Source organism: Pseudophryne corroboree, chromosome 1 (genome assembly GCF_028390025.1).
Source record: "Pseudophryne corroboree isolate aPseCor3 chromosome 1, aPseCor3.hap2, whole genome shotgun sequence".
Taxonomy (NCBI): Eukaryota; Metazoa; Chordata; class Amphibia; order Anura; family Myobatrachidae; genus Pseudophryne; species Pseudophryne corroboree.
In genome coordinates this window covers 592191182-592216986 of record NC_086444.1, presented here as the reverse complement: position 1 = coordinate 592216986, position 25805 = coordinate 592191182, and the positions used below count along the sequence as shown (strand labels likewise).

The 25805-nt window shown below is 47.2% G+C and overlaps 1 protein-coding gene across 2 annotated transcripts in view; it reads left to right on the top strand.

The window, feature by feature from the left end:
- The window catches only part of FRMPD1 (FERM and PDZ domain containing 1), a 371129-nt gene that overhangs the window by 308446 nt on the left and 36878 nt on the right, over positions 1 to 25805 (top strand). For both annotated transcript variants that reach the window (XM_063914260.1, XM_063914259.1), the window contains exons 7-9: positions 7845 to 7940; positions 19331 to 19456; positions 23965 to 24084. In XM_063914260.1, coding sequence (XP_063770330.1) covers positions 7845 to 7940; positions 19331 to 19456; positions 23965 to 24084 — 342 coding nt within the window. The remainder of the gene's footprint in view (positions 1 to 7844; positions 7941 to 19330; positions 19457 to 23964; positions 24085 to 25805) is intronic.

The window sequence follows — 25805 nt, the reverse complement described above, 5'->3', positions numbered from 1 at the left end:
AAGGGTTACGTTATAGTTGCATCGGTCTTGCACTGATGATATGCTGTTTTCATACTGTTAACTGGGTAGTTATCACAAGTTATACGGTGTGATTGGTGTGGCTGTGTTAGGATCTCCTGCTCTGTGCTGCCACGTCGCCATGGCAACCGGGAGGCAAGTGTTAGCGAAGTAACCTGAGCGCAGCTGATACTCCGGTCCGGGTTTTTACTGTGTAGTGGTTACAGGCTCTGTGCACGGCAGGGAATCCGGCGCTGGTTTTGTGCTCACAGTCTGTGAGGTCTGAGTGGGGCGTGGACAGCACCTGCTATATAAACCATCCTCTCAGGCTAGGCAAATGCTGCTGAATTTTTGTTTGTTAGTCAGTTCCAGAGAGTTAGCTAGTACTGTGTGACTTTGTATTTACTTGTTGCTTACTGCGAATAGGCCTTGGGATTCGGTACTTCATTCTGCCAATCCGGACCTAGCAGTAAGACTGGATTCAGTTGTTTGACCTGCTGGGATTCTTTTGCCATTCTGTGAACCCAGCAGGTTTGCGGCTGTACTCTCTGACCTGCTTGCTTAATCCTCCCTCACTGTGCAGGGCGTCCAGGTGTCAGTTTAGTGGCAGTAAGCTGAACCTGTGCCCTGCAAGTGGGGGTTAGGATTGTGGATACTCTCCTTGTGTCTATATTTCTATCTCTGACCAAGGAGTTTATTCCCATACCCGTTGGTAACCCTTTGGGGTTTTTTCTGTTGCTCTTAGCAACATCATTTCAGGTGCTCCACATGTTAAATCACTACACCTCGCTTCATTGTCCGCTCTATTCCATCTGAGCATTCCTGACACTAGGGAGACACCCAATTCCTGAGCCTTTGGGCTTCTCCGTTCACTTTGTGTTTATTAGTTATTCCATCACCTCCTGTGTATGTTATGTTATACTGTCTGTGAGTTCGTTTGCTTCGCTTCCCTCTCTGTTCATACACCGGTATACTCCTGTTAGCACTGGTGTGCGTAACATATTCAGCAGCCCTACTCCTGTTGAAATTTTGTGGGAATTTGGAGCATACCCCTCAAAATACTTTGCAACAGGTGGTCGATCAGGTGCAGGTCCTGACTCGACAATTTAATGAGATGTCCATTAAAATGAACACCCCGCAGGCCGCTAGCGGAGCTCCCGCAGCAGCAGCGGCAAGTTCAGGGGTTAAGGAGCCGAAAGTAAATCTCCCGGATCGTTTTTCTGGAGATCGCTCGCAGTTCTTTTGTTTCAAGGAGAGCTGTAAGCTATATTTCAGGCTTAGGCCCCAGTCTTCTGGGTCGGAGATTCAGCGGGTGGGCATGGTGATTTCCTTGCTACAAGGAGACCCACAGGTCTGGGCATATGGGTTACAGCCTGACTGTCCGTCGCTTAAAAGTGTTGATGCTTTTTTTACGGCACTGGGCATTTTGTACGATGACCCTGACAAGATGGCTTCAGCCGAGGCTCAGATTACGGTTCTTAAGCAAGGGCGACGGCCAGCTGAGGTTTATAGTATGGAGTTTCGAAGGTTGGCTCATGATACCCAGTGGAATGACCCAGCCCTAAGAAACCAGTACCGAAGGGGCCTTTCTGACCAGATAAAGGACCAACTGGTACAATATCCCTCGCCTGATAGCTTAGATCAGCTCATGCAGTTATCCATCCGGGTGGATAGACGGCTGAGAGAGCGTAGGCTTGAAAGGGAGACCGCAGTTTCCTTTTTTCCCAAGGGAACCTCAGACTCTGAGGAATATTCCGAGTAGCCTATGCAGATTGGGGCTACCCGCCTCTCCTCGCGTGAGAAGACGCGGAGTAGACAGCAGGGTTTGTGTTTGTACTGTGGGAATAAAGGTCATGTTGTAGTATCATGCCCAGAAAAACCAGAAAACTTCAGGGCCTGAGGGTGATGGGAAATATCCTGTCAGGCCAGAAGTCAGAAATTCCCAAAAAGACTTTTCTCATTCCGGTGACTTTGGAGATCCTCGGTCAAACTGTCAAGACTGAGGCCTTTGTTGACAGTGGGGCCGATGGGGTTTTCATGGACCGTCAATTCGCCCTGGATCACTCTGTTCCCTCAGTACCTTTGGCATCAGAGATTGAGATCTGTGGGTTAAACGGGGAACCATTGTCCCAGGGTAAAATTACCTCCTGCACCAGCCAAAGTCCTTTGTTTATTGGAGCCACACACTCTGAAAAATTGTCTTTTTATGTGACTGTCTGTTCTTTTGCCCCATTGGTTTTGGGGTTACCCTGGTTAAGGGCCCATAACCCTCAATTTGACTGGGTCTCTGGGGAGATTCTTAGTTGGGGTAGTGATTGTTTCAGGAGTTGCTTGAGCCTTCCAGTCAGGCTCTCGCAGCTAAGTTTGCCAGGATTGCCAGGATGTTATGCAGATTTTGCGGATGTGTTCTCCAAAAAAGTTGCGGAGGTACTACCTCCCCATCGCCCCTATGACTGTGCCATTGATTTGTTGCCGGATGCTAAGCTTCCCAAGAGCAGGTTGTACTCCCTGTCACGTCCTGAGACTCAGGCTATGGCAGAGTACATTCAGGAGAACTTGGCTAAGGGATTTATCAGACCCTCACAGTCCCCAGTTGGGTCGGGGTTCTTCTTCGTGGGTAAAAAGGACGGTTCGTTGCGACCCTGCATCGACTTTAGGGAATTGAACTGTATCACGATTAAAAACTCGTACCCACTGCCTCTCATTTCGGTTTTGTTTGACCAGCTTCGTACTGCCACCATTTTTTCTAAGATTGACCTACGCGGTGCTTACAATCTAATCCGAATAAGAGAGGGGGATGAATGGAAAACTGCCTTTAATACCCACTCAGGGCATTATGAATATTTGGTGATGCCTTTTGGGCTCTCTAATGCCCCGGCAGTCTTCCAGGAATTCATGAACGATGTGCTCAGGGAATATTTGGATAGATTCTTAGTTGTTTATCTAGATGACATCCTAATCTTCTCTCATTCCCTGGAGGAACATCGGAAGCATGTACGCTTAGTCCTCCAGAAACTCAGAGACCACCAGCTTGGGGCGAAGCTGGAGAAGTGCGAGTTTGAAGTCCAGCAAATCGCATTTCTAGGGTATATGATCTCCTCAGAAGGTTTCCAAATGGAGGGTTCTAAGGTACAGGCAGTCCTGGATTGGGTGCAGCCCACTAGTTTGAAGGCGCTTCAGCGTTTTCTGGGCTTTGCGAATTTTTATAGACGGTTTATCGCTGGATTTTCGTCTATAGTGGCCCCCTTGGTGGCACTCACTAAGAAAGGGGTGGATGTTGCTCACTGGTCTTGTGAGGCCAAAGCGGCCTTTGCCCATCTCAAAAGGGCATTTGTCTCGGCCAAGGTGCTGCGACACCCAGATCCAGAGCGTCCTTTTGTGGTAGAAGTGGATGCCTCTGAGATAGGTATTGGGGCAGTGCTCTCTCAGATGGGGGTGTCTGATAATCGCCTTCATCCCTGTGCTTACTTTTCCCGTAAATTTTCGTCTGCCGAGATGAATTATGATGTGGGTAACCGGGAATTGTTGGCTATAAAGGATGCACTCGGGGAGTGGAGACACTGGCTTGAGGGGGCTAAGTTTGTGGTCTCAATTCTCACCGACCATAAGAATCTGGCATATTTAGAGTCAGCGAAGCGGCTCAATGCCAGGCAGGCACGATGGGCTTTGTTTTTTGCTCGCTTTAATTTTTTGATAACATATCGCCCTGGGTCAAAAAACATCAAGGCTGATGCGCTCTCGCTGAGTTTTGCTCCAGTTCAAGAGACCACCGAGGAGCCATTGCCCATTGTGTCCCCATCATGTATTAAAGTGGGCATTACCCAGGACCTCTTGTCATTAGTCCTTAGAGCACAGGAGCAGGCTCCTCCAGACCTTCCGGTAGGTCTCTTGTTTGTGCCTCCTAGTTTAAGACAGCGAGTGTTCCTGGAATTCCATGCCAAGAGGTCGGCAGGGCATCCGGGTATTGCCAGAACTCGGGAGTTGCTGTCTAGGGCGGTGTGGTGGCCCTCGGTGGCTAGGGATGTGGATCAGTGGGTTCGGGCATGTGACGTGCCCGAAATAAAACTCCTAGAGGGGTTCCTGTCGGCCCATTACATCCACTCTCTATTCCGTCTAAGCCATGGACCCACATTTCCATGGATTTTGTGGTGGACTTGCCCAAATCCTCGGGGATGACAGCCATTTGGGTTGTCGTTGACAGGTTTTCGAAGATGGCGCATATCGTTCCACTGGTTGGGTTGCCATCGGCCAGACGCCTGTCTGAGTTATTTATGCAGCATGTTGTGCGCCTCCACGGGTTGCCACTTGATGTGGTCTCTGACCGTGGATCCCAGTTTGTGGCCAAATTCTGGAGGGCATTTTGTTCTGATCTCCAGATTTCTGGGAGCTTGTCGTCAGGCTACCATCCACAGTCTAATGGGCAGACTGAGAGGGTGAACCAGTCCTTGGAGCAGTTCCTCAGGTGTTATGTCTCCAAGTGTCATACTGACTGGGTTGCTCATCTGTCCATGGCGGAGTTTGCCTATAACAACGCGGCTCACTCTGCTACAGGGATCTCTCCCTTCCTTTGTGTGTATGGGCATCATCCTAAGGCCAATTCTCTTGACCCCCTGGATTCCACGCCTGGTGGTTCCTCTGTAGTTTCGGTCCTTAGGGGTATTTGGAGGAAAGTGAAGAAAGCCCTTGTGTCTGTGTCATTAGTGACCAAAAGGGTTTTTGATAAGCGGAGAAGACCCTGCAGCTTCAAATGAGGAGACTTCGTCTGGTTGTCCACCAAGAATTTGAAGTTGAGACAGCCATCTCATAAGTTAGGCCCCCGGTTCATCTGCCCTTATAAGATCACCAGGGTTATCAATCCGGTGGCATTTCAGTTAGATCTGCCCCGTTTATTGGGTATCAATAAAACATTTCATTGTTCCCTTTTAAAACTGGCGGTTAGTAATCCTTCTTCCAGTGCAAGACCTTCTCCTCTTCTGATACGGGGTCAGAGGGAGTTTGTGGTTGAAAGGGTTCTTGACTCCAAGATGGTTCGGGGTCGGCTGTCATTTTTGGTGCACTGGAAGGGGTATGGCCCGGAGGAGCGGTCATGGGTGCGCAGTTGTGATCTTCATGCCCCCAGACTGAAACGCTCTTTCTTCTCGCAGTTCCCCGATAAACCCGGTGGTAGGGGTTCTTTGACCCCTCGTCAGAGGGGGGGTACTGTTAGGATCTCCTGCTCTGTGCTGCCACGTCGCCATGGCAACCGGGAGGCAAGTGTTAGCGAAGTAACCTGAGCGCAGCTGATACTCCGGTCCGGGTTTTTACTGTGTAGTGGTTACAGGCTCTGTGCACGGCAGGGTATCCGGCGCTGGTTTTGTGCTCACAGTCTGTGAGGTCTGAGTGGGGCGTGGACAGCACCTGCTATATAAACCATCCTCTCAGGCTAGGCAAATGCTGCTGAATCTTTGTTTGTTAGTCAGTTCCAGAGAGTTAGTCAGTTCCAGAGAGTTAGCTAATGACTTTGTATTTACTTGTTGCTTACTGCGAATAGGCCTTGGGATTCGGTACTTCATTCTGCCAATCCGGACCTAGCAGTAAGACTGGAGTCAGTTGTTTGACCAGCTGGGATTCTTTTGCTATTCTGTGAACCCAGCAGGTTTGCGGCTGTACTCTCAGACCTGCTTGCTTAATCCTCCCTCACTGTGCAGGGCGTCCAGGTGTCAGTTTAGTGGCAGTAAGCTGAACCTGTGCCCTGCAAGTGGGGGTTAGGATTGTGGATACTCTCCTTGTGTCTATATTTCTCTCTCTGACCAAGGAGTTTATTCCCACACCCGTTGGTAACCCTTTGGGGTTTTTTCTGTTGCTCTTAGCAACATCATTTCAGGTGCTCCACATGTTAAATCACTACACCTCGCTTCATTGTCCGCTCTATTCCATCTGAGCATTCCTGACACTAGGGAGACACCCAATTCCTGAGCCTTTGGGCTTCTCCGTTCACTTTGTGTTTATTAGTTATTCCATCACCTCCTGTGTATGTTATGTTATACTGTCTGTGAGTTCGTTTGCGTCGCTTCCCTCTCTGTTCATACACCGGTATACTCCTGTTAGCACTGGTGTGCGTAACAGGCTGGTATGAATCTTGCCCTTGGATTAACAAAATCCTTTCCTTGTACTGTCCATTTCCTCTGGGCACAGTTTCTCTAACTGAGGTCTAGAGGAGGGGCATAGAGGGAGGAGCCAGTGCACACCAGGAACTAAATTCTTTCTTAAAGTGCCCATGTCTCCTGCGGAGCCCGTCTATCCCCATGGTCCTTACGGAGTCCCCAGCATCCTCTACGGACTACGAGAAATAGATTTACCGGTAAGTAAAATCTTATTAATTAGGGGGTCATTCCGAGTTGACCGCTCGCTGACGATTTTCGCAGTACAGCGATCAGGTGAAAAAATGGCATTTCTGCGCATGCGTATGCCCCGCAATGCGCACGCACGGCGTACGGGTACAAAGCTCTTTGGTTCGCACTGGTGGGCGCAAGAAGATTGACAGGAAGGGGGCGTTACTGGGTGTCAACTGACCGTTTTCAGGGAGTGTTTGCAAAAACGCAGGCGTGTCTGAAAAAACGCAGGCGTGGCTAGGCGTTCGCTGGGCGGGTGTATGACGTCAAATCAGGACACGAATAGGCTGAAGCGATCGCAAGCGCTGAGTAGGTTCAGAGCTACTCTGAAACTGCACAAACTGTTTTTGCAGAGCTCGGCTGCACAAGCGTTCGCACTTCTGCTAAGCTAAAATACACTCCCCAGTGGGCGGCGGCATAGCGTTTGTACCGCTGCTAAAACAAGCTAGCGAGCGATCAACTCGGAATGACCCCTATAGTTCCATGAGCACAATGTGGGAGCAATTCTATCTGACTTGTGTTCAGTTCTGCATCATCCACTTACTGAAAAACCTACATTATCCCCAGCCTAATAATGCATTAAATCTGTCTTGCTATTAGTGTGCTTTCCTGCATGAGTTATGCTGTGTCAGATTTATGTTTATGTGCTATCTAATCCCACATATCTCTCAAACATGATATGGGCCTCTGCACTTAATGTGCTGAACACTTGCTATATAGTAAAATGTATTTCCCGTTATATTCTCTAAAGCAGATATGGGGGGTAATTCCAAGTTGATCGCAGCAGGATTTTAGTTAGCAATTGGGCAAAACCATGGCCCTCATTCTGAGTTGATCGCAGCAGCAAGAAAGTTAGCAATTGGGCAAAACCATGTGCACTGCAGGAGGGGTAGATATAACATGTGCAGAGAGAGTTAGATTTGGGTGGGGTGTGTTCAATCTGCAATCTAATTTGCAGTGTAAAAATAAAGCAGCCAGTATTTACCCTGCACAGAAACAAAATAACCCACCCAAATCTAACTCTCTCTGCACATGATATATCTGCTCCCCTGCAGTGCACATGGTTTTGCCCAATTGCTAACTTTCTTGCTGCTGCGATCAACTCAGAATGAGGGCCCATGTGCACTGCAGGGGAGGCAGATATAACATTTGCAGAGAGAGTTAGATTTGGGTGGGTTATTTTGTTTCTGTGCAGGGTAAATACTGGCTGCTTTATTTTTACACTGCAAATTAGATTGCAGATTGAACTCACCCCACCCAAATCTAACTCTCTCTGCACATGTTATATCTGCCTCCCCTGCAGTGCACATGGTTTTGCCAAATTGCTAACTAAAATCCTGCTGCGATCAACTTGGAATTACCCCCATGGTATTAATCTGTTTAACTCTATGCCGTTTTGACTTACGAATTCCCAGACCAGTGTTTATGTGTACTTCATCTGACTTGTATGTATCTAATTTGGAAATGTCATTGCAGGGAAACTCGCTTCTCTTTATGCCCAATGTCCTTAAAGTCTACCTGGAAAACGGTCAGACAAAAGCATTTAAGTTTGAGAAGAAAACAACTGTGAAGGTATACAGCATGTACTTATGATTTTCAGTTATCTTCGGTGTTAATAGTGACCATTACAAATAGTGATCGTGACCATTACAAATATAGATGAATAGGGAAATGCTAAAGCAGTTAGGTATGTGAAAGTGCTAAGCATGAGTTTGATTTTAATACCCCTTTCACACTGCAGCTATAACCCGGTAAATTGCCGTTTTTTAAGCCTTCCAAAACGGTTCTAGCTGCGGTGTGAAAGGGCCATATTGAATTTACCGGTTACAGAATACTGGTATTTTAAAACAGTTAAAAAGCAGGGTCCTACACGGTTCAGACCTGTTTCATTGTGCAATGTGAAAGGCTCAGAAACGGTATTTCCAAACCACAGAAAGTGATAGGCTGTCTCCATGCGTGATGTCACCAGGCAGAAGCAGGAAATAAACTGGAGGAAACACATGAGAGTGAAGAAGCATTTTATTATACAGAATACAGTTTAAAATGGCAAATTGGAGTTATGAGGAGGTTAGGTAGCTGCTTAGGATCAGAGGGGATGAAGAAATATGTAGACAAATCACTGGGACAGTGAAGGATGCAGTAATCTACAAAAACATGGTAAAGATGCTTGAAGCTGCTGGGTTCCATCGCACGACTAGCCAAATTATTAATAATTAATTAATAATTATTTATTAATAATGTGTGGGCCAGAAAAGTCCATTTAAAATGACAACCACTGTTTTCTATGGGTGAAACGGGTTCAGTGTGAAAGGTACCAAAACGGTAATGAAATGGTAATATACTGGTTACAACATGTGATGTGAAGGGGGTTTAACTGCTCAGACCCGTTTTAAGACCCATTTAAAGAAACGTTTTAAAAGCAGGGTTTGCGATGTGAAAGCGGTATAAGTGACTTATTTTAGTTATATTACCAGTCAGCAAGATTCCCGGGCCCACACACTAAAAACATAGCTGTGTTGAATACATACAGATGTGTCCTCTTACATCTTTGCTCCGTGCCGTGTGACTCGGTAGCGGCGACCGGTCGTCTTTTTTTTTTTTAATTTCTCCATGAAAATGCGTCTTAAATGCAAAGTAATGTAATAGGACGCACAAACAGCTTCTGCTGATTAAAATAATATGCAGCATGCCTATATTCTGTGTGTAACTGCGACTGTATTTGCATACAGAATGCTATGCTACAGTATTTTCATTGAAAACACTGTAACGTGGCATTTCAGATGCAGATAGAGCCGCAATTACACACAGAATATAGGCATGCTGCATATCATTTCAATCAGCAGAAGCTGTTTGTGCGTCCTATTACATTACTTTGCGTCTGAGACGCATTTTCGCAGAAAACAAACCCTGCAAAAAATATGCTTGACACTATTGTGTCCCAACATGGCATGGCACGACTACAAGGGCTGGTTAGCGTGACTGCAGCAAGAGGACACATTCTGTACTACACTCCAACAGTATTCTTATGACTGCTCCTCTCGAAAACTAAGGCTGGTGTGCTTCAGACAGACTGCACAGGCGATCATGCCATCATTTCAGGAATTTCCCAATCGCGTTATGGGCTACTACAGCACTGCCTGTTTGGATGAGACATCTGTTAGGAATGAGCAGTGTAGTGCTGAACAACTGGAGCGTGCATAATCACAACTGGTACTAATTACACTCGCCATTGTTACAGACTTCCTGTGTGTATGGCTATTATAGTCCTAGCATAAATGAAGAAATGTCAAGTTACATGTTATTTTAAGAAAATATTTATGATGGTAATTTGTGGTTGTTAAATGTTAGAAAGCTATTATTACCCTGACATTAACTTAAATGGATTTTATTCACCTAATTAAGGAACAGGGTGTTGTCACAATTAGCATTCATTTGTAGGGCCCCTAAACACTGCCAAAATCTTCAATAGTTAACAGTTAACTCTCTATGTACAGTTGTGCTCATAAGTTTACATTCCCTAGCAGAATTTGTGATTTTCTGGCCATTCGTCAGAGAATATGAAATATGAATGATAACTCACAAACTTTTCTTTCACTCATGGTTAGTGGTTGGGTGAAGCCATTTATTGTCAAACAACTGTGTTTACTCTTTTTAAATCATAATGACAACAGAAACTACCCAAATGACCCTGATCAAAAGTTTACATACCCCCTTCTTAATACCGTGTATTGCCCCCTTTAACATCAATGACAGCTTGAAGTCTTTTGTGGTAGTTGTGGATGAGGCTTTTTATTTTCTCAGATGGTAAATCTGCCCATTCTTCTTGGCAAAAAGCCTCCAGTTCCTGTAAATCCTTGGGCTGTCTTGCATGAACTGCACGTTTGAGATCTCCCCAGAGTGGCTCAATGATATTGAGGTCAGGAGACTGAGATGGTCACTCCAGAACCTTCACTTTATTCTGCTGTAGCCAATGACAGGTCGACTTGGCCTTTTGTTTTGGATCATTGTCATGTTGGAACGTCCAAGTACATCCCATGCGCAGCTTCCGGGCTGATCAGTGCAAATTTTCCTCCAGTATTTTCTGATAACATGCTGCATTCATCTTGCCATCAATTTTGACCAAGTTTCCAGTGCTTTTGTTGCTCACACATCCCCAAAACATCAGCGATCCACCTCCGTGTTTCACAGTAGGAATGGTGTACCTTTCATCATAGGCCTTGTTGACTCCTCTCCAAATGTAACGTTTATGGTTGTGGCCAAAAAGTTCAATTTTGGTCTCATCACACCAAATGACTTTGTTCCAGAAGTTTTGAGGCTTGTCTCTGTGCTGTTTGGAGTATTGTAAGCGGAATGCTTTGTGGCATTTGCGTAGTAATGGCTTTCTTCTGGCAAATCGACCATGCAGCCCATTTTTCTTCAAATGCCTCCTTATTGTGCATCTTGAAACAACCACACCACTTTTTTTTCCGAGAGTCCTGTATTTCAGCTGAAGTTATTTGTGGATTTTTCTTTGCATCCCAAACAATTTTCCTGGCAGTTGTGGCTGAAATTTTTGTTCGTCTACCTGACCGTGATTTGGTTTCCACAGAATCTCTCATTTTCCACTTCTTAATTAGAGTTTGAACACTGCTGATTGGCATTCTCAATTGCTTGGATATCTTTTTGTATCTCTTTCCTGTTTTATACAGTTCAATTACCTTTTCCCGCAGATCCTTTGACAATTCTTTTGCTTTCCCCATGACTCAGAATCCAGACACGTCAGTGCAGCACTGGATGAAAGATGCAAGGGTCTTTCAGGAGTCCAGAAACTCACTGACCTTTTATACATACACACTGATTACAAGCAAACAGATCACAGGTGAGGATGGTTACCTTTAGTAGCCATTCAAACCCATTTGTGTCAATTTGTGTGCATGTTATTATTCCAAAATCTCCAGGCTATGTAAACTTTTGATCAGGGTCATTTGGATAGTTTCTGTTGTCATTATGATTTAAAAAGAGTAAACACAGTTGTTTGACAATAAATGGTTTCACCCAACCACTAACCATGAGTGAAAGAAAAGTTTGTGAGTTATCATTCATATTCTCTGACAAATGGCCAGAGAATCACTAATTCTGCTAGGGTATGTAAACTTATGAGCACAACTGTATATATATTTATCTTGATGTGTGCCCTGATGACGGGGCAAGTGCCCTGAAACATTGAATAAACACAGCCTCTTTTTCACCAAGCAAATAGTACAGGAGTGCCACCTTTATTGTGGCTGTATATGTACAGTATATATATTTATCTTGCATCCTAGGGGATACTGGGAATCATTTAGTACCATGTGGTATAGACGGATCCACTAGAGGCCATGGGCACTTTAAGAAATTGATAATGTGCGCTGGCTCTTCCCTCTATGCCCCTCCTACCAGACTCAGTTTAGAAAATGTGTCACGTCTCTGGAATCTCCTGAAGCTTTTTCTGCATTTATTTTCTGAGTTTTTTATTTTCAGGCAGCACTAGATGGCACCGCCTGCCTGCTTCAAGGGACTTGGGGGGGGGGGGGGGGGGGGGCAACCTCTCTCAGGGTTAATGGTCCCATTCCTCGCTGACAGGACACTAGCTCCTGAGGAAACTATTCGCATGCACCACCACGGCGAGCGTACATTCCCGCAGCACGCCGCCACCCCTAACAGAACCAGAAGAATGAAGAGTGGTGAGTACTAAGTCGGCGTCCCGGTTAGTGGGTCACCGGCCATTATGGCGGCATGAGGGTACGGAGACGCACGGCTTCTAAATGGGGTGGACTGCGTCTCCCGCCATGTACGACACAGACGCTGAATAGCGGACACATTACCCAGACTGGCAGCATAGCCATTAAAGGAGTCTGTCTCCATTTTATGCACATATACACATACAGCCAGTATAAAAAAGAGCGGGAAGACCACGTAACATTGAAGGGGCTTCACTATGAGCGGATCCAGCAGCTTACTTGAGCCATTTTCCCTCTGCAGCTGACAACGACACTGACTGACAGGGACGCGCAGCTCCTCCGGAGAGACTCCAGATTACCCCAGCGGTACCAGGGGGTCATAGCAGGGGGGGGAGTAATTATTAGTGTACTAAGTCTCTAATCTAGGTACTTAGTCTGCGACCTGGCTAAGCTTGGCATTAGCGTTAAGAGTGCCGTGTGCTGGTTCCATACTCTCTTTGTGTCTCCCTGGAAGGGCTCTTTGTGGGTTAATTGTGCATTTAACCTTTTCCTGTGTGTGTGCTGTCACTGTTACAGTATGTAAGGCAGAGTGTGTTTCATGTAAGGGACAGTGGGACTAATTCAGACCAGCTCGTAGATGTGCTAAGTTTAGCACATCTACGATCAGTAACACTTACATGCGGGGGGACACCCAGCACAGGGGTAGCCCGCCCCGCATGTCAGTCCCTACCCCATCGCACAAGTACAAAAGCATCGCACAGCAGCAATGCTTTTGTATTCAGGAGTAGCTCTCAGTCAGCGCAGCTCCTGCGCACTGGCAGGGAGCAACTCATCGCTGCTCGTGTTGCAGCGGCTGCTTGTGATGTCATACAGCCGCCGCGGCCCGTCCCCACAATGGTCCGGGCACGCCTGGGTTGCCCCGGGGCCAAACGCAGCCGGCCCACCCCCTCCCACCCCCTCCCACCCGGTGACCGCCTCTGCTTGTCAATCAGGCAGAGGCGATCACAGGGCTACACTGTGGAGCAGGCGCATGCACACTTCAGACCTATTTGCTGCTGTGCGAAAATGCACAGCACCGATCAGGTCTGTATCAGCCCCAGTGTTCCTCTTCCCCAGGGGGTTCACTAGTGTGTACTCAATGTAGTGTCCCTTCCCAGGCTAGTGGGGCAGCACCAGCATGGCTGGACTCCATTGGGAGAATGATTTTCACAATCTCTACTAAGTTATCTCGGAATGAGAAAGAGACGCGATACTTATGACTGAGTTTATGAAAAGAGACTCTGTACCCAAACCAGCGTATCAGTCCCAAGCCATTTGTCCGCAGAAACACACTTTGGTCCATATCCTGCAGTCTGACTTGGATGATGAGGGGTCAGAAATGGAGGAGGGTGAGGTGGACTCAGAGGTGGGGGAAGGTACTCTGTTGCAGGGAATAGAGGCTCTTATAGAGGCTATCAGAGAAGTTCTGATTATTCCTGATAAGGTGACAGATGAGTGTGAGGAATCTTTTTTTAATATAAACAAGAAATCCTCAGCCACGTTTCCTGTGTCAAAGGAACTAAATACCCTGTTTGAAGAACCGTGGGTTAATCCTGATAGGATATTTCAAATCCCTAAACGGTTGTTATCATCCTTTCCTTTTCTGCCTGAGGATAGGAAAAAATGGGAAAATCCATCGATAGTGGATGCATCAGTATGCAGGCTTTCACGAAAAATTGTATTGCCTGTCCCAAGTGCAGCCTCCCTAAAAGACGCGGCTGATCATAAAATTGAGGCTACACTCAAATTTTCATATACAGCTGCTGGGGTGGCCCAGAGACCCACTATACCATGTGGGTGGATTACAAGAGCCATTGCTAAATAGTTGGGTAACCTGATTGAGGGGTTAGACTCCTTGCCTCAGGAGGAGGTTATCTTGTTCCTGCAGTATATACAGGACTCTGGGAACTTTATGGTGGAAGCCATAAAAGAAATAGGCTTGCTTAATGCACGCACTAGAGCTATGGTAGTGTCTGCTTCCAGGGGTCTATGGCTACGCCAGTGGACTGCGGATGCGGACTCCAGGAAAGGTGTGAAAGGCCTACCTTTCACAGGTGAGGCCTTATTTGGAGATGAACTAGACATGGGGTGGGGAACCTTTTTTCTACCGAGGGCCATTTGGATATTTATAAAATCCTTCGGGGGCCATACAAAAATTTTCAACTTAAAAAATTACCCTGCCCCCCAGTAGGTCTGCCCCTTAGAGTTACTGTGTGTGCGCGCCGGAGGCGCGCACGCGCCAAAAAAATGGGTGTGGCCAGTTAAAATGGGACGTGATACACATATGCCCCCAATAGTGCGGTGCCAGATCCACAATTGCCCCCACAGTGCCAGGTATACAAATGCCCCCACAGTGCCAGGTATACAAATGCCCCCCACAGTGCCAGGTATACAAATGCCCCCCACAGTGCCAGGTATACAGATGTCCCCACAGTGCCAGGTATACAGATGCCCCCACAGTGCCAGGTATACAAATGCCCCTCACAGTGCCAGGTATACAAATGCCCCTCACAGTGCCAGGTTTACAAATGCCCCTCACAGTGCCAGGTATACAGATGCCCCTCACAGTGCCAGGTATACAGATGCCCCCACAGTGCCAGGTATACAGATGCCCCCACAGTGCCAGGTATACAAATGCCCCTCACAGTGCCAGGTATACAAATGCCCCCCACAGTGCCAGGTATACAAATGCCCCCCACAGTGCCAGGTATACAAATACCCCCCACAGTGCCAGGTATACAGCCCCCACAGTGCCAGGTATACAGATTCCCCCACAGTGCCAGGTATACAAATGCCCCCCACAGTGCCAGGTATACAAATACCCCCCACAGTGCCAGGTATACAGACCCCACAGTGCCAGGTATACAAATGCCCTCCCCCCTCCCCTCTCCCCTCCGTGCTGCTTACCGTGGACGCGACGGAGGAGAGCGAGGCTGTCGGGTGAAAGCGGCGGCGTGTAGTACTTCAAATCAGCCGCCGGTTCGAGAGCCAATCAGAGCTCGCGGACCGGCAGCCGCGGCTCCTGATTGGCTGCCGGTCCGCGAGCTCTGATTGGCTCACGGACCGGCGGCTGGTTTGAAGTACTACACGCCGCTGGTCCCATTCTACAGCCGCGCTCTCCTCCGTCTCCCTGCTCTGACAGCTGAGACACGCTGCCGCCCGACTGAGCGGCAGCGTGTCTCACTGACACAACCTGGTGGGCCGGACCAAACGGCTTCGCGGGCCGTATACGGCCCGCGGGCCGGAGGTTCCCCACCCCTGAACTAGACAAATGGATCTCCAAAGCTACTGCGGGTAAGTCCACATACCTTCCTTAAGCAGCTCCCCCAGCTAGGAAGCAAGGAGGTAATTAACCAAGTAGGATAATTACTTTGACGCTGACCAAGGGGCTCGTCTCAGTAAGCTGCTGCTAATTAAGAATAGTCAATTCAGAATAACATACACAATAAAAAAAAGGATAAATAGCAGCGCTAATAAAAAATATGTATGAACTAATAACATATGAATTTATAAAATTTATTAACAACAATAATATGACAGCAATGATAATAAAGTGTGTAAATAAGCGAATATTCCTCATATAGGAACCTGGTTAAGTCCCGTACAATTATGCAGACCTCAAATGGATATTGGTAAACACATAATGAATAGCCTTCAGGGACCCTTTTATCAACAGTGATGAACAAAGTTTGTGGAGGTAACGTTACCAGTGGAGGCCGCTGGAGGAAGATCTGTAGCTTGAATCCAGTAAAGCTGATGGAAATGAAGCTGTCCTCTCTATTGTGCGGTATCCAATCCAAATATTGTCTTTCCAGACGATAAAAACTAGGTGGGTTGGCAGTGTCCACAAACCAATGTGTCCTGTCGGGTCCGTTGGTAAGGCGAAAAATAGAGGTATCTGCTGACGGGAGGTGAAGGTTCCAAAGCCTGATGCGTTTCGCTACTGTCTAACAGCTTTATCAAAGGTCAGCTAGGAAGGCCTACTCAGGACCCAATTTACAGTCCTTTCGAAGGTGCCAAGTTTAGGGGCAAGCCCAAAGGTTCTTCTACCGCCACCAGAGGCGCTAGAGGTAAACCACGCAACTGGTAATCCAGTCAATGGTTTGGGCTGTCCTGAAGCCAACCCGGATCTTGGTGCATCTGTGCATTCGCCTTCTGGGGAAAATGGTGGCCTCTTACGAAGCAATTCAGTACGAAAGTTTTCATGCAAGGACCTTCCAGCTAGATCTATTGGTCAAATGGTCCAGATCGCATCTTCACATGCATCAGAGAATCTGTCTGTTGCCAAAAGCCAGGATCTCCCTTCTGTGGTGGCTACAGACTTCTCACCTTGTCGAGGGTCAGAGGTTCGGGATTCAAAATTGGATTCTATTAATCACAGATGCAAGCCTCAGAGGTTGGGGAGCAGTCACCCAGGGGGTGCAGTTTCATGGAAGATGGTCAAGTCAGGAAGTCGTCTTTCCAGTAAACATCCTGAAACTCAGGGCTATCTACAACGTCATTCTGTAGGCCTCATCTCTACTTCGGAATCAAGCCATTCAAGTCCAGTGTGACGTCAGTAACGTACATAAATCGACAGGGCAGAACGAAAAGCAGAGCAGCAATGTCAGAGGTGTCAAGAGTTTTCCTCTGGGCGGAAAAACATGGCGTGGCACTGTCGGCGGTCTTCATTCCGGGAGTATACAACTGGGAAGCAGACTTCCTCAGCAGACATGACTTACACCCGGGGGAGTGGGGCCTTCACCCGGAGGTGTTCCTATGGATGACACGTCTGTGAAGATATACACAGATCGACATGATGGTCTCTCGACTCAACAAGAAGCTCAAGCGGTATTGTTCCAGGTCGAGAGACCCACAAGCAGCGGCAGTTGATGCTCTGACAACTCCGTGGGTCTATCAGCTGGTGTACGTGTTTCCTCCACTTCCTCTGATCCCAAGAATTCTAAAAAGAATAAAAAGGGAAAAGGTTCAAGCAATACTCATTGCTCCAGACTGGCCTCAAATTGCCTGGTACGCAGATCTTCTCGAGTTGGTGAATGAAGATCCCTGGCCTCTACCTCTTCGCGAGGATCTACTGCAACAGGGCCCATTCATCTATCAAGACTTACCGTGGCTACTTTTAACGGCATGGAAGTTGAACGGCTGATTCTAGCAAGGAGAGGGATTCCTGACAAGGTTATCCCGACTATGATCCAAGCCAGGGAAGGGGGTAACATCTAAACATTACCACCGTAATGGAAGAAATATGTCTCTTGGGGGGTCATTTCGGCAGAGGTGGTCGCTGGGCGGGAGGGGGCGGCACGGCGGCCTTTGGCTGCCATTATGGGGGCGTGGTCCAGCCAATGCAGGCGTGGCCAGACCGTGCGTGGGGCTGGCCGCAGCGGCTGCGTGACGTCACACGCAGCCACTGCGACCAGGGGCAGCGACAATCAACTCCCGGCCAGCCGCAGGAGCTGCGCTGGCCGAGAGTTACTCCACAAGTACAAAAGCATCGCCGCTGTGCGATGCTTTTGTACTTGTGCGGGGAGGGGGGCTGACTGACATTCGGGGCAGACTTGCCCTGTGCTGGGCGTCCCCCCGCATGTCAGGGAAGATGATCGTAGCTGTGCTAAATTTAGCACAGCTACGATCAACTCGGAATGACCCTCTTGGTGTGAGAGCAGACAATATTCTGCGGTGGAATTTCATCTGGGATGTTCCCTGCTCTTTCTGCAGTTGGGAGTGGATGTGGGCCTACGTCTAGGCTCCATTAAAGTCCAGATTTCGGCCTTGTCTATTTACTTTCAGAAACAATTGGCTTCTCTCCCTGAGGTCCAGATGTTCTTGAAAGGAGTTCTGCACGTCCAACCTCCCTTTGTGCCTCCCACGGCACCTTGGGATCTCAATTTGGTGCTGCAGTTCCTCCAATTGGACTGGTTTGAACCGTTACAGGAGGTAGACGTAAACTACCTTACGTGGAAGACCGTCACACTGTTGGCCTTGGCTTCAGAAAGACGTGTGTTGGAGTTCACGGCTTTGTCTTACAAGAGCCCCTACCTAATTTTCCATGAGGACAGAGCTGAACTCAGGACTCTTCAGCAATTTCTTCTTAAGGTGGTGTCTGCTGAGAATGTTGATATTATCTTAAACCATAAAGCTATACCACACTGCGTTTCACATCAACCAACCTATGGTGGTTCCAGTTATTACAGACACCTCTGCTACTGTACTTCAAAGTCTTTGGATGTTGTGAGGGCTTTGAAGGTGTATGTGAAGAGAACTGCTCGTCACAGGAAATCGGACTCGCTGTTCGTTCTCTATGATCCCAATAAAATTGGATGTCCTGCTTCAAAGCAGTTAATTGCACGCTGGATCATGCTCACTATCCAGGATGCGTATTCCACGGACGACTTGCCGGTTCCAAACTCTGTACAGGCCCACTCTACTAGGTCGTGGGTTCTTTTTGGGCAGCTGCCCGGGGTTTCTCGGCTTTACAGCTCTGCCGAGCAGCTACTTGGTTAGGTTCGAACACGTTTGCTACATTTTACAAGTTCGATACTTTGGCCTCTGAGGACCTTCAGTTTGGTCAATCAGTTCTGCAGGAACCTCAGCACTCTCCCACCCGGTTTGGGAGCTTTGGTACATCCCCATGGAACTAAATGGATTCTCAGTATCCCCTAGGACGCAAGAGAAAATAAGATTTAAATTACCTAACGGTATATCTTTTTCTCGTAGTCCATATGGGATACTGGGCACCCGCCCGGTGCTTTGTTCTTCCTGCACGGTTACTTGTTTAACTACTGTTGTTTGGTTCAGCTGTTGCTGTTCCGGTTTTCAAGTTTGGTTAGCATAGCTTTTCTCTTGTTCTGTGTGTGCTGGTTCGTAATCTCACCACTTTCCTTATCTATCCTTCTCTCAAAGTATGTCCGACTCCTCGGGCACAGTTTCCTAGACTGAGTCTGGTAGGGGGGGGGCATAGAGAGAGGAGCCAGGGCACACTATCAATTTCTTAAAGTGCCCATGGCTCCTAGTGGACCCGTCTATACCCCATGGTACTAAATGGATTCCCAGTATCCCCTACGGACTATGAGAGAAGGATTTACCGGTAGGTAATTAAAATCCTATTATATATATATATATATATATATATATATATATATTCACACATCATGAAGTAAGCATTGTTTAGCCAGCTGCGAATACATGTGCCATTATTCTTGACCTAGAAGTGTGTTGTTATTTCAGGACATCGTCATGACTCTAAAGGAGAAGCTTTCAATCAATATAATTGAGCACTTTGCACTAGCTCTGGAAGAGCAATACAACATCTCAAAACTTTACCTCCTTCATGAAGATGAACTTATTGAACAGGTAAGTTTGGCAAAATTTTGTGATTTGTGGCTGCATCTGCCTGACTGTTGCTGAGCCAGAGCCGGCTCTAGGCATAGGCAAACTAGGCAAATGCCTAGGGAATTTGGTATGCCATGGGGCACAAGCAGCTCCTGCTGATTAAAATGATATGCGACATGCCTATATTCTGTGTGTGACTGCAGCTGTATGTGCATACGAAATGCTACATTAAAGTGTATTCCTGGAAATCACTGTAATGTAGCATTTCGTATGCAGACACAGCCACAGTCGCACACAGAATATAGGCATGCCACATATCATTTTATTCAGCAGAAGCTGCTTGTGCCACATAGTAATGTAAATAAGATGAATTTTCATCAAAAAAGGCATACGACGTTAGCAGAGCTGCCAGCTGACTCATGCCAGGCATCTCCTGCTGCATGGCGAATTGAGGCAAGATGTATATGGACACATCTGTATCCAAGCAAAGGCAGAGGTCACAGTGTTAGCGGCCATGTGAGTGCTGTGTGCGGGTGGGTTGGTTGTGCAGTAGTGTTCGGCATATGTGTAAAAGGCACTATGTGTGTCATGTATAAATGCATTAATAATGTGCGGCATATGTGAAAGGGACATTATGTGTGTCATTATGTGTATAAGGGCATTAATAATGTACAGCATATGTGGGAAATTATGTGTATAAGGGCATTAATAAAGGTTGACATAATATGTAAGGTGCATTATGTTTATAAAGAAATGAATAATGTGTGTCATATGTGTAAGGGGCATTACTGTGTTGTATATGTATAAATGCATTACTAATGTGTGGCATTATGTGTATAAGGTGCTCCACTGTGTGGCATAACGTATAGAAAGGGCACTACTGTGTGGTCTAATGTGAATACAGTGCAATATGGTGTGGTGTAATGTGAATAAGGAGCAATTCCGTGTGATGTAATGTGAAAAAGGGGCACTGCTGTGAGGAGTAACTTATATAAGGTGGTACTTTAGTGGTACTGTGTGATGTAATGTGAATTAGGGACACTATCGCCTCATAAAATGTGAATAAAGTTGAGCTATTGTGTGGCGTAATTTGAATTGGGGGTACTATTGTGTGGCCATGCCCCTTCCAGCAAAAACACACCTTTTTGGGCTGTGCGCCGAATGTGCGCACTGTTCCTATTGAAAATATAGGGGGTAGGAACGCCAAAATGAGGACTGCTATGGGTGAGGGGTGATGGTGCTGGGAAAGGAGCGCAGGGTCAGAGGTGGAACTAGCATTGGTGCTAGGGGGCACCCGCCAAAATCTTGCCTAGGGCATCGTATTGGTTAGGGTCGGCTTTGTGCTGAGCTATGCATGACTTGACAATATCAGCCCACAGCTATGCCCGCCAAGGCTGTTGTCATCAACAGAGCCAACATTTCAAAATGAATGACTTAAAAATGGCATGTGTGGACATGGAGAGTGGCAGCACAAATAATGTGGCGCAAAGCACCCACAGGTCTGGTTCCTATGGTTGCCACTATAGTAGTGGAACCAGTAGAGTGGGTTCCCCTTACCATAGTGCCAGCCTGCCCTAGAAAGTGAATGTACTTTTTTCATGTTGCGCAACTAATCCCAGCTTGCACTGCCCACCTTAAAATGTTTATAGAACTATGAGTGCCAGTGTTCTGATTTGACCTTAAAATTTTCTTTATATCATTATGAGTTAGCTTCTTCTAAACTGTCTCAAACTGCATTTTTGCTGTCGCGAATAGGGAAATTATGGCGATGTGAAAGTTTGCAACATGTAGCAAAATGTTTCACAAATTAAGTGTATGATGGAACAGGTTATGTCATGGAGGTTGACCTGGATTAAGGGCCGCATGACTGGCCATGTTCAAGGGCCTATACCAAGAAGGGGAAGAGCTGTGACCAGTGCTGTATGGTTGTGGCCAGTGCCGTGTGAGTGTGTACACACCATATGCTAATAAGCCCAATGTCGGCCTAAATACATAAAAACCTAAATATTTTGTGAGTAAAATAGAAATTAAATTTGAATACTTATAATTTACTAGGTGATTCATCGCACCCTACGGGTGCTCTTCACATCATCGGAAGGGGCTACGCCCCTTTAACCCTTGCACGCCCTTTTGTGAGTGGTGAAATGTTGCATGGACAAAGGGCGTGTGATGGTTAAGGGGCCTTAGCCCCTTGCGATGGCGTGAACAGTACACACAGAGCACGATGAATTATCTAGTAGGTGCTGTTGTTGAGTGGGGGAGGGGGGGGTTGCGGGGGTGCCGTGGGTGGGGGAGGGCCAAGAGTCGGGGTGCCGCGGTTGGGGGAGGGTGTTCGGAGGTGCTATGGTTAAGGGAGGGGCGGATGGGGGGGGGTGCGCGGATGGGGGGGGGGGGTGCTGCGGGTGGGATAGGGTCGGGGGTGTGGGGGCCGTGAATGGGGGAGGGGGTCCGAAGGGGCTGCAGGTGGGGGAAGGGTGGGCATGACATGGATGGGGCTGCGACGGATGGGGGAGTGGTTCTGGAGGCGCTGTGGATGGGGAAGGGGCGGGTGCGCCGCGTGTGGTGTAGGGGGCCAGGAGGCGCCGCAGGTAGGGAAGGGGCGGGGTTGCCGCCATTGGGGGAGTGGCTGATGGGGGAGGGAGCCCAGAGGCGTTGCAGGTGGTAGAGGGATGGATGCAGGGGTGCCGCAGATGGGGTAGGGGGTCCGGATGTAACACGGGTAGGGGAGGAGGTCCGGGGGCGCTGCGGGTGGTGGAGGGGCGGGTGCAGGGGTGCCGCGGGTGGTGGAGGGGCGGGTGCATTGGTGCCGCGGGTGGGGGAAGGGCACTGTATATACATCATACCATTCACACATGGTACACTGTACACATACCCCATGCACACACTATACACAATACACCACACACACAATCTGATGGAGCAGCTCCTGCTGTCCGGGTAACGGCGGCGGGGACTCGGAGTCGGGGTTGCGTCTGGGCTGCAGCAGCAGTAGGTGACGGCCGGGAGCGTGCCGGGCAGTGACATGCGCAGGGCGCACTCCCGGTGGCTGACAGAGACACAGGAGAGGGGATCCGGGGATCCTTGGTGCCCACAGCAGTAGCAATGGCGGGAGGTGGCCTCATTCTCCGCCTCATGGCATCCATTCAGCAGTCCTCCTAACCCCAGCACAGGAACCGCAGGGAAGAACGACGCGTCAGACCGGGAAGATGGCGGAGAGGTATTTGGCCAGATCTGTGACTCTATGACTCTGACTCCGCCCAGCACTGTGACTCCACCCAGAGTTATACACACAGTCACAGAGTCATAGATCTGGGCTCATATATAGGAGATGTCTGACAGTGTGCCAGCTGGGCTGCTGGTCATCATCTTGCAGCCAAGTTGATGGGCCTACTTTTATGTGGACGTCTGTAGCTGTAGCTCCATCTGCCCCATTGTTAATCTAGCCCTGTGCAGAGATGCAAAGTTCTGGAGATATGATGTATGGATTGTGCTTTTGCTTTGTCCTTCTACAAATGCTATGCAACTTTAGATCTTGCTGACTTTATCGTGTATAAATGGAGCTGGGATGAGGATGGTGTCAGTTTATTATCCTGGGTAGTGTGGTTGGGGTAGGATTGGAAACACATTCTGTGAAAATCTTTCCAATATTTCACTCATCTTTAGTAAATATTGATACAGTGGTACCAAAAAAAAATCTGCAAAGCACCTTATTTATCAGCTGAATGATTTGAATAAAAAATGTGTGATGTTATATTTAAATACATGTAGGTTATGTTTTTATTTTAAATGGGATTAATATAGACTAGCGCAGCTAAATGTAATAACCTCCGAGTTCTGGAGGTGCGGGAATTTTGTGCAAGTCTGCCTGTTTTTTTTTAAAACAGTGATCAAACAAGGCAAAACCAGGTTGGTTTTGCCTTGTAAGTGATTGATGTTTAAAAAAAAAAAAAAAACGGGTGGACTCGCACAAAATTCCCGCACCTCCAGAACTCGGAAGCTATTACATTTAGTCGTAGGTAGGTGAAAATGGTATCCGGACTCTGGGTCGACAGCACTTAGGTTGACACACCTTATGTCAATGCCTATTGGTCGACAGCGACTAGGTCAACACCGTAAATAGGTCGACAGGGTCATTAGGTCGACATGAAGAATGTCGACCTTGAAAAGGGTCGACATGAATTTTTCACACTTTTTTTTTACTGTTTCATACTACGATCCACGTGGACTACAATTGGGAACGATAACCTGGTGAGCGAAGCCAGCCTTGTGAGGGGACACGGTGCACTAATTTGGGTTCCCTGTCATTTTACGAAGAAAACGACACCAAAAAAACATAAAAAACTCATGGCAACCTTTTTCCATGTCGACCTAATGGTCGCGTTGACCTATTTCCTGTGTCTACGTACTCACTGTCAACCAATAGGCATCGACCTAATGTGTGTCGACCTAGACACTGTGGACCCTGAGTTCCATACCCGGTGAAAACAATACTTTTTTAAGTGAGTTATACTTCAATCTTTGTATTGTAGGTGGTGCAGAAGAGAGAGTCCCATGACTACAGATGTCTCTTCAGAGTCTGTTTCGTACCGAGGGATCCACTTGATCTCCTGCAGGAGGACCCAGTTGCCTTTGAATATCTCTATTTACAGGTGAATGTTTGCTATTTTACAAATCCCTTAGCAATTCTCTCATTGGGGGTCATTCCGAGTCGATCGTTAGCTGCTTTCGTTCGCTGTGCAGCGATCAGGCAAAAAAACGGCACTTCTGCGCATGCGTATGCGGCTACTATTACAACGAACGATGTAGTTTCACACAAGGTCTAGCAAAGCTTTTCAGTCGCACTGCTGGCCGCAGAGTGATTGACATGAAGTGGGCGTTTCTGGGTGTCAACTGACCGTTTTCAGGGAGTGTTCGAAAAAACGCAGGCGTGACAGGAAAAACGCAGGCGTGGCTGGGCGAACGCAGGGCGTGTTCTTGAAGTCAAAACAGGAACTGAATAGTCCGAAGTGATCGCAAGCGCTAAGTAGGTCTGAAGCTACTCTGAAACTGCACAAAATTATTTTGTAGCCGCTCTGCGATCCTTTCATTCGCACTTCTGCTAAGCTAAAATACACTCACAGTGGGTGGCGGCATAGCATTTGCACGGCTGCTAAAAACTGCTAGCGAGCGAACAACTCGGAATGACCACCTTTATCTCCTGCTTTGACTACAGCAGCCTACTCTTATTTAGACTTCCCTTCACCCTTATTTCCCCTCAACAATTTGTTTTAAATGCTGACAAAGACTAATCATCCTCTATCACTACTCCAACTATTCTGCGCCATTCTATAAATTCTTACCCCAGCTTCAGAATCCAATCCATGTTAATGCACACTCACTTTTAGAGCTCTCATTAATGCATCCCCTACATATATCTATGATGCTTTACAGATACCCTCCTCTCCCCTCTTCCATCTTGTTGTGACAAGCACCTTTGGTATCCATCTGTCTCTCATGCCTCCAAGAAATCATTTATGCTACTCCCCACTTACAGAACTCCCTACCCCACTGGACCAGACCGTACCAAAATCTTAATTCTGTGAAGAGTTCTATGAAACCCACCTCTTCATCATAAGCTACACGTCCCTCGTCTGGTTGTCCTACTAGCTATGGTCCCATCTCCGGTCTGATTGGCTGATTTACCAGTGGTGAAAGCCTATTGATTGTAGTTTATCTTGGAAAGAGGGATTTTTTTCCTGTTTGCCCAATACATGAAAAGGAAACTTCCCCCCAACAACGTATGATTCTCCATTGCGAGGGAAAGCTTATTCAACAAGCATTGTAGTATTTTTTCTTTTTCAATTCTTATTACTTTATTTTTTTTTATTACATTTTCTTTTTCACATTTTAAAGAGTACATCAAGCTTTCAGGTGTACTGTGCATGCACAAGCTAGTTAGATGTCTCACATATTCGCATATTTGCAGAAAATGTCCAGTGAAGTGATACAGAATCATGGGGTATAGTGCTAGTTTTTTTTTTATAAATTGCAGTGATAAGAGAGGTCTCTGATAAATAGGCCCCTATCTGCCACTAGCTCTTATCACTTTTTCTAGGCTGTATGCTCTCAAATGCAGTAATCTCTCTACATTCTGTCTCACATGTGCACATCCTTCATCAACCTCAGATGTCGGTGGTCTGGTTTTATGTATGATTTATCATAATGACTGTCTAATGCTTTGTGGTATTGTGATGGCAGACAAATAAATGATGATGATGAAAACATTAATCCAAATCCATGCAGTTCACTTCACATACCATAAGAATAAGTCTGGGATTGGCTGTCTGATGGTGTCATTGTACAGCACCCCTGACCAGTGGCGGAACTTCAT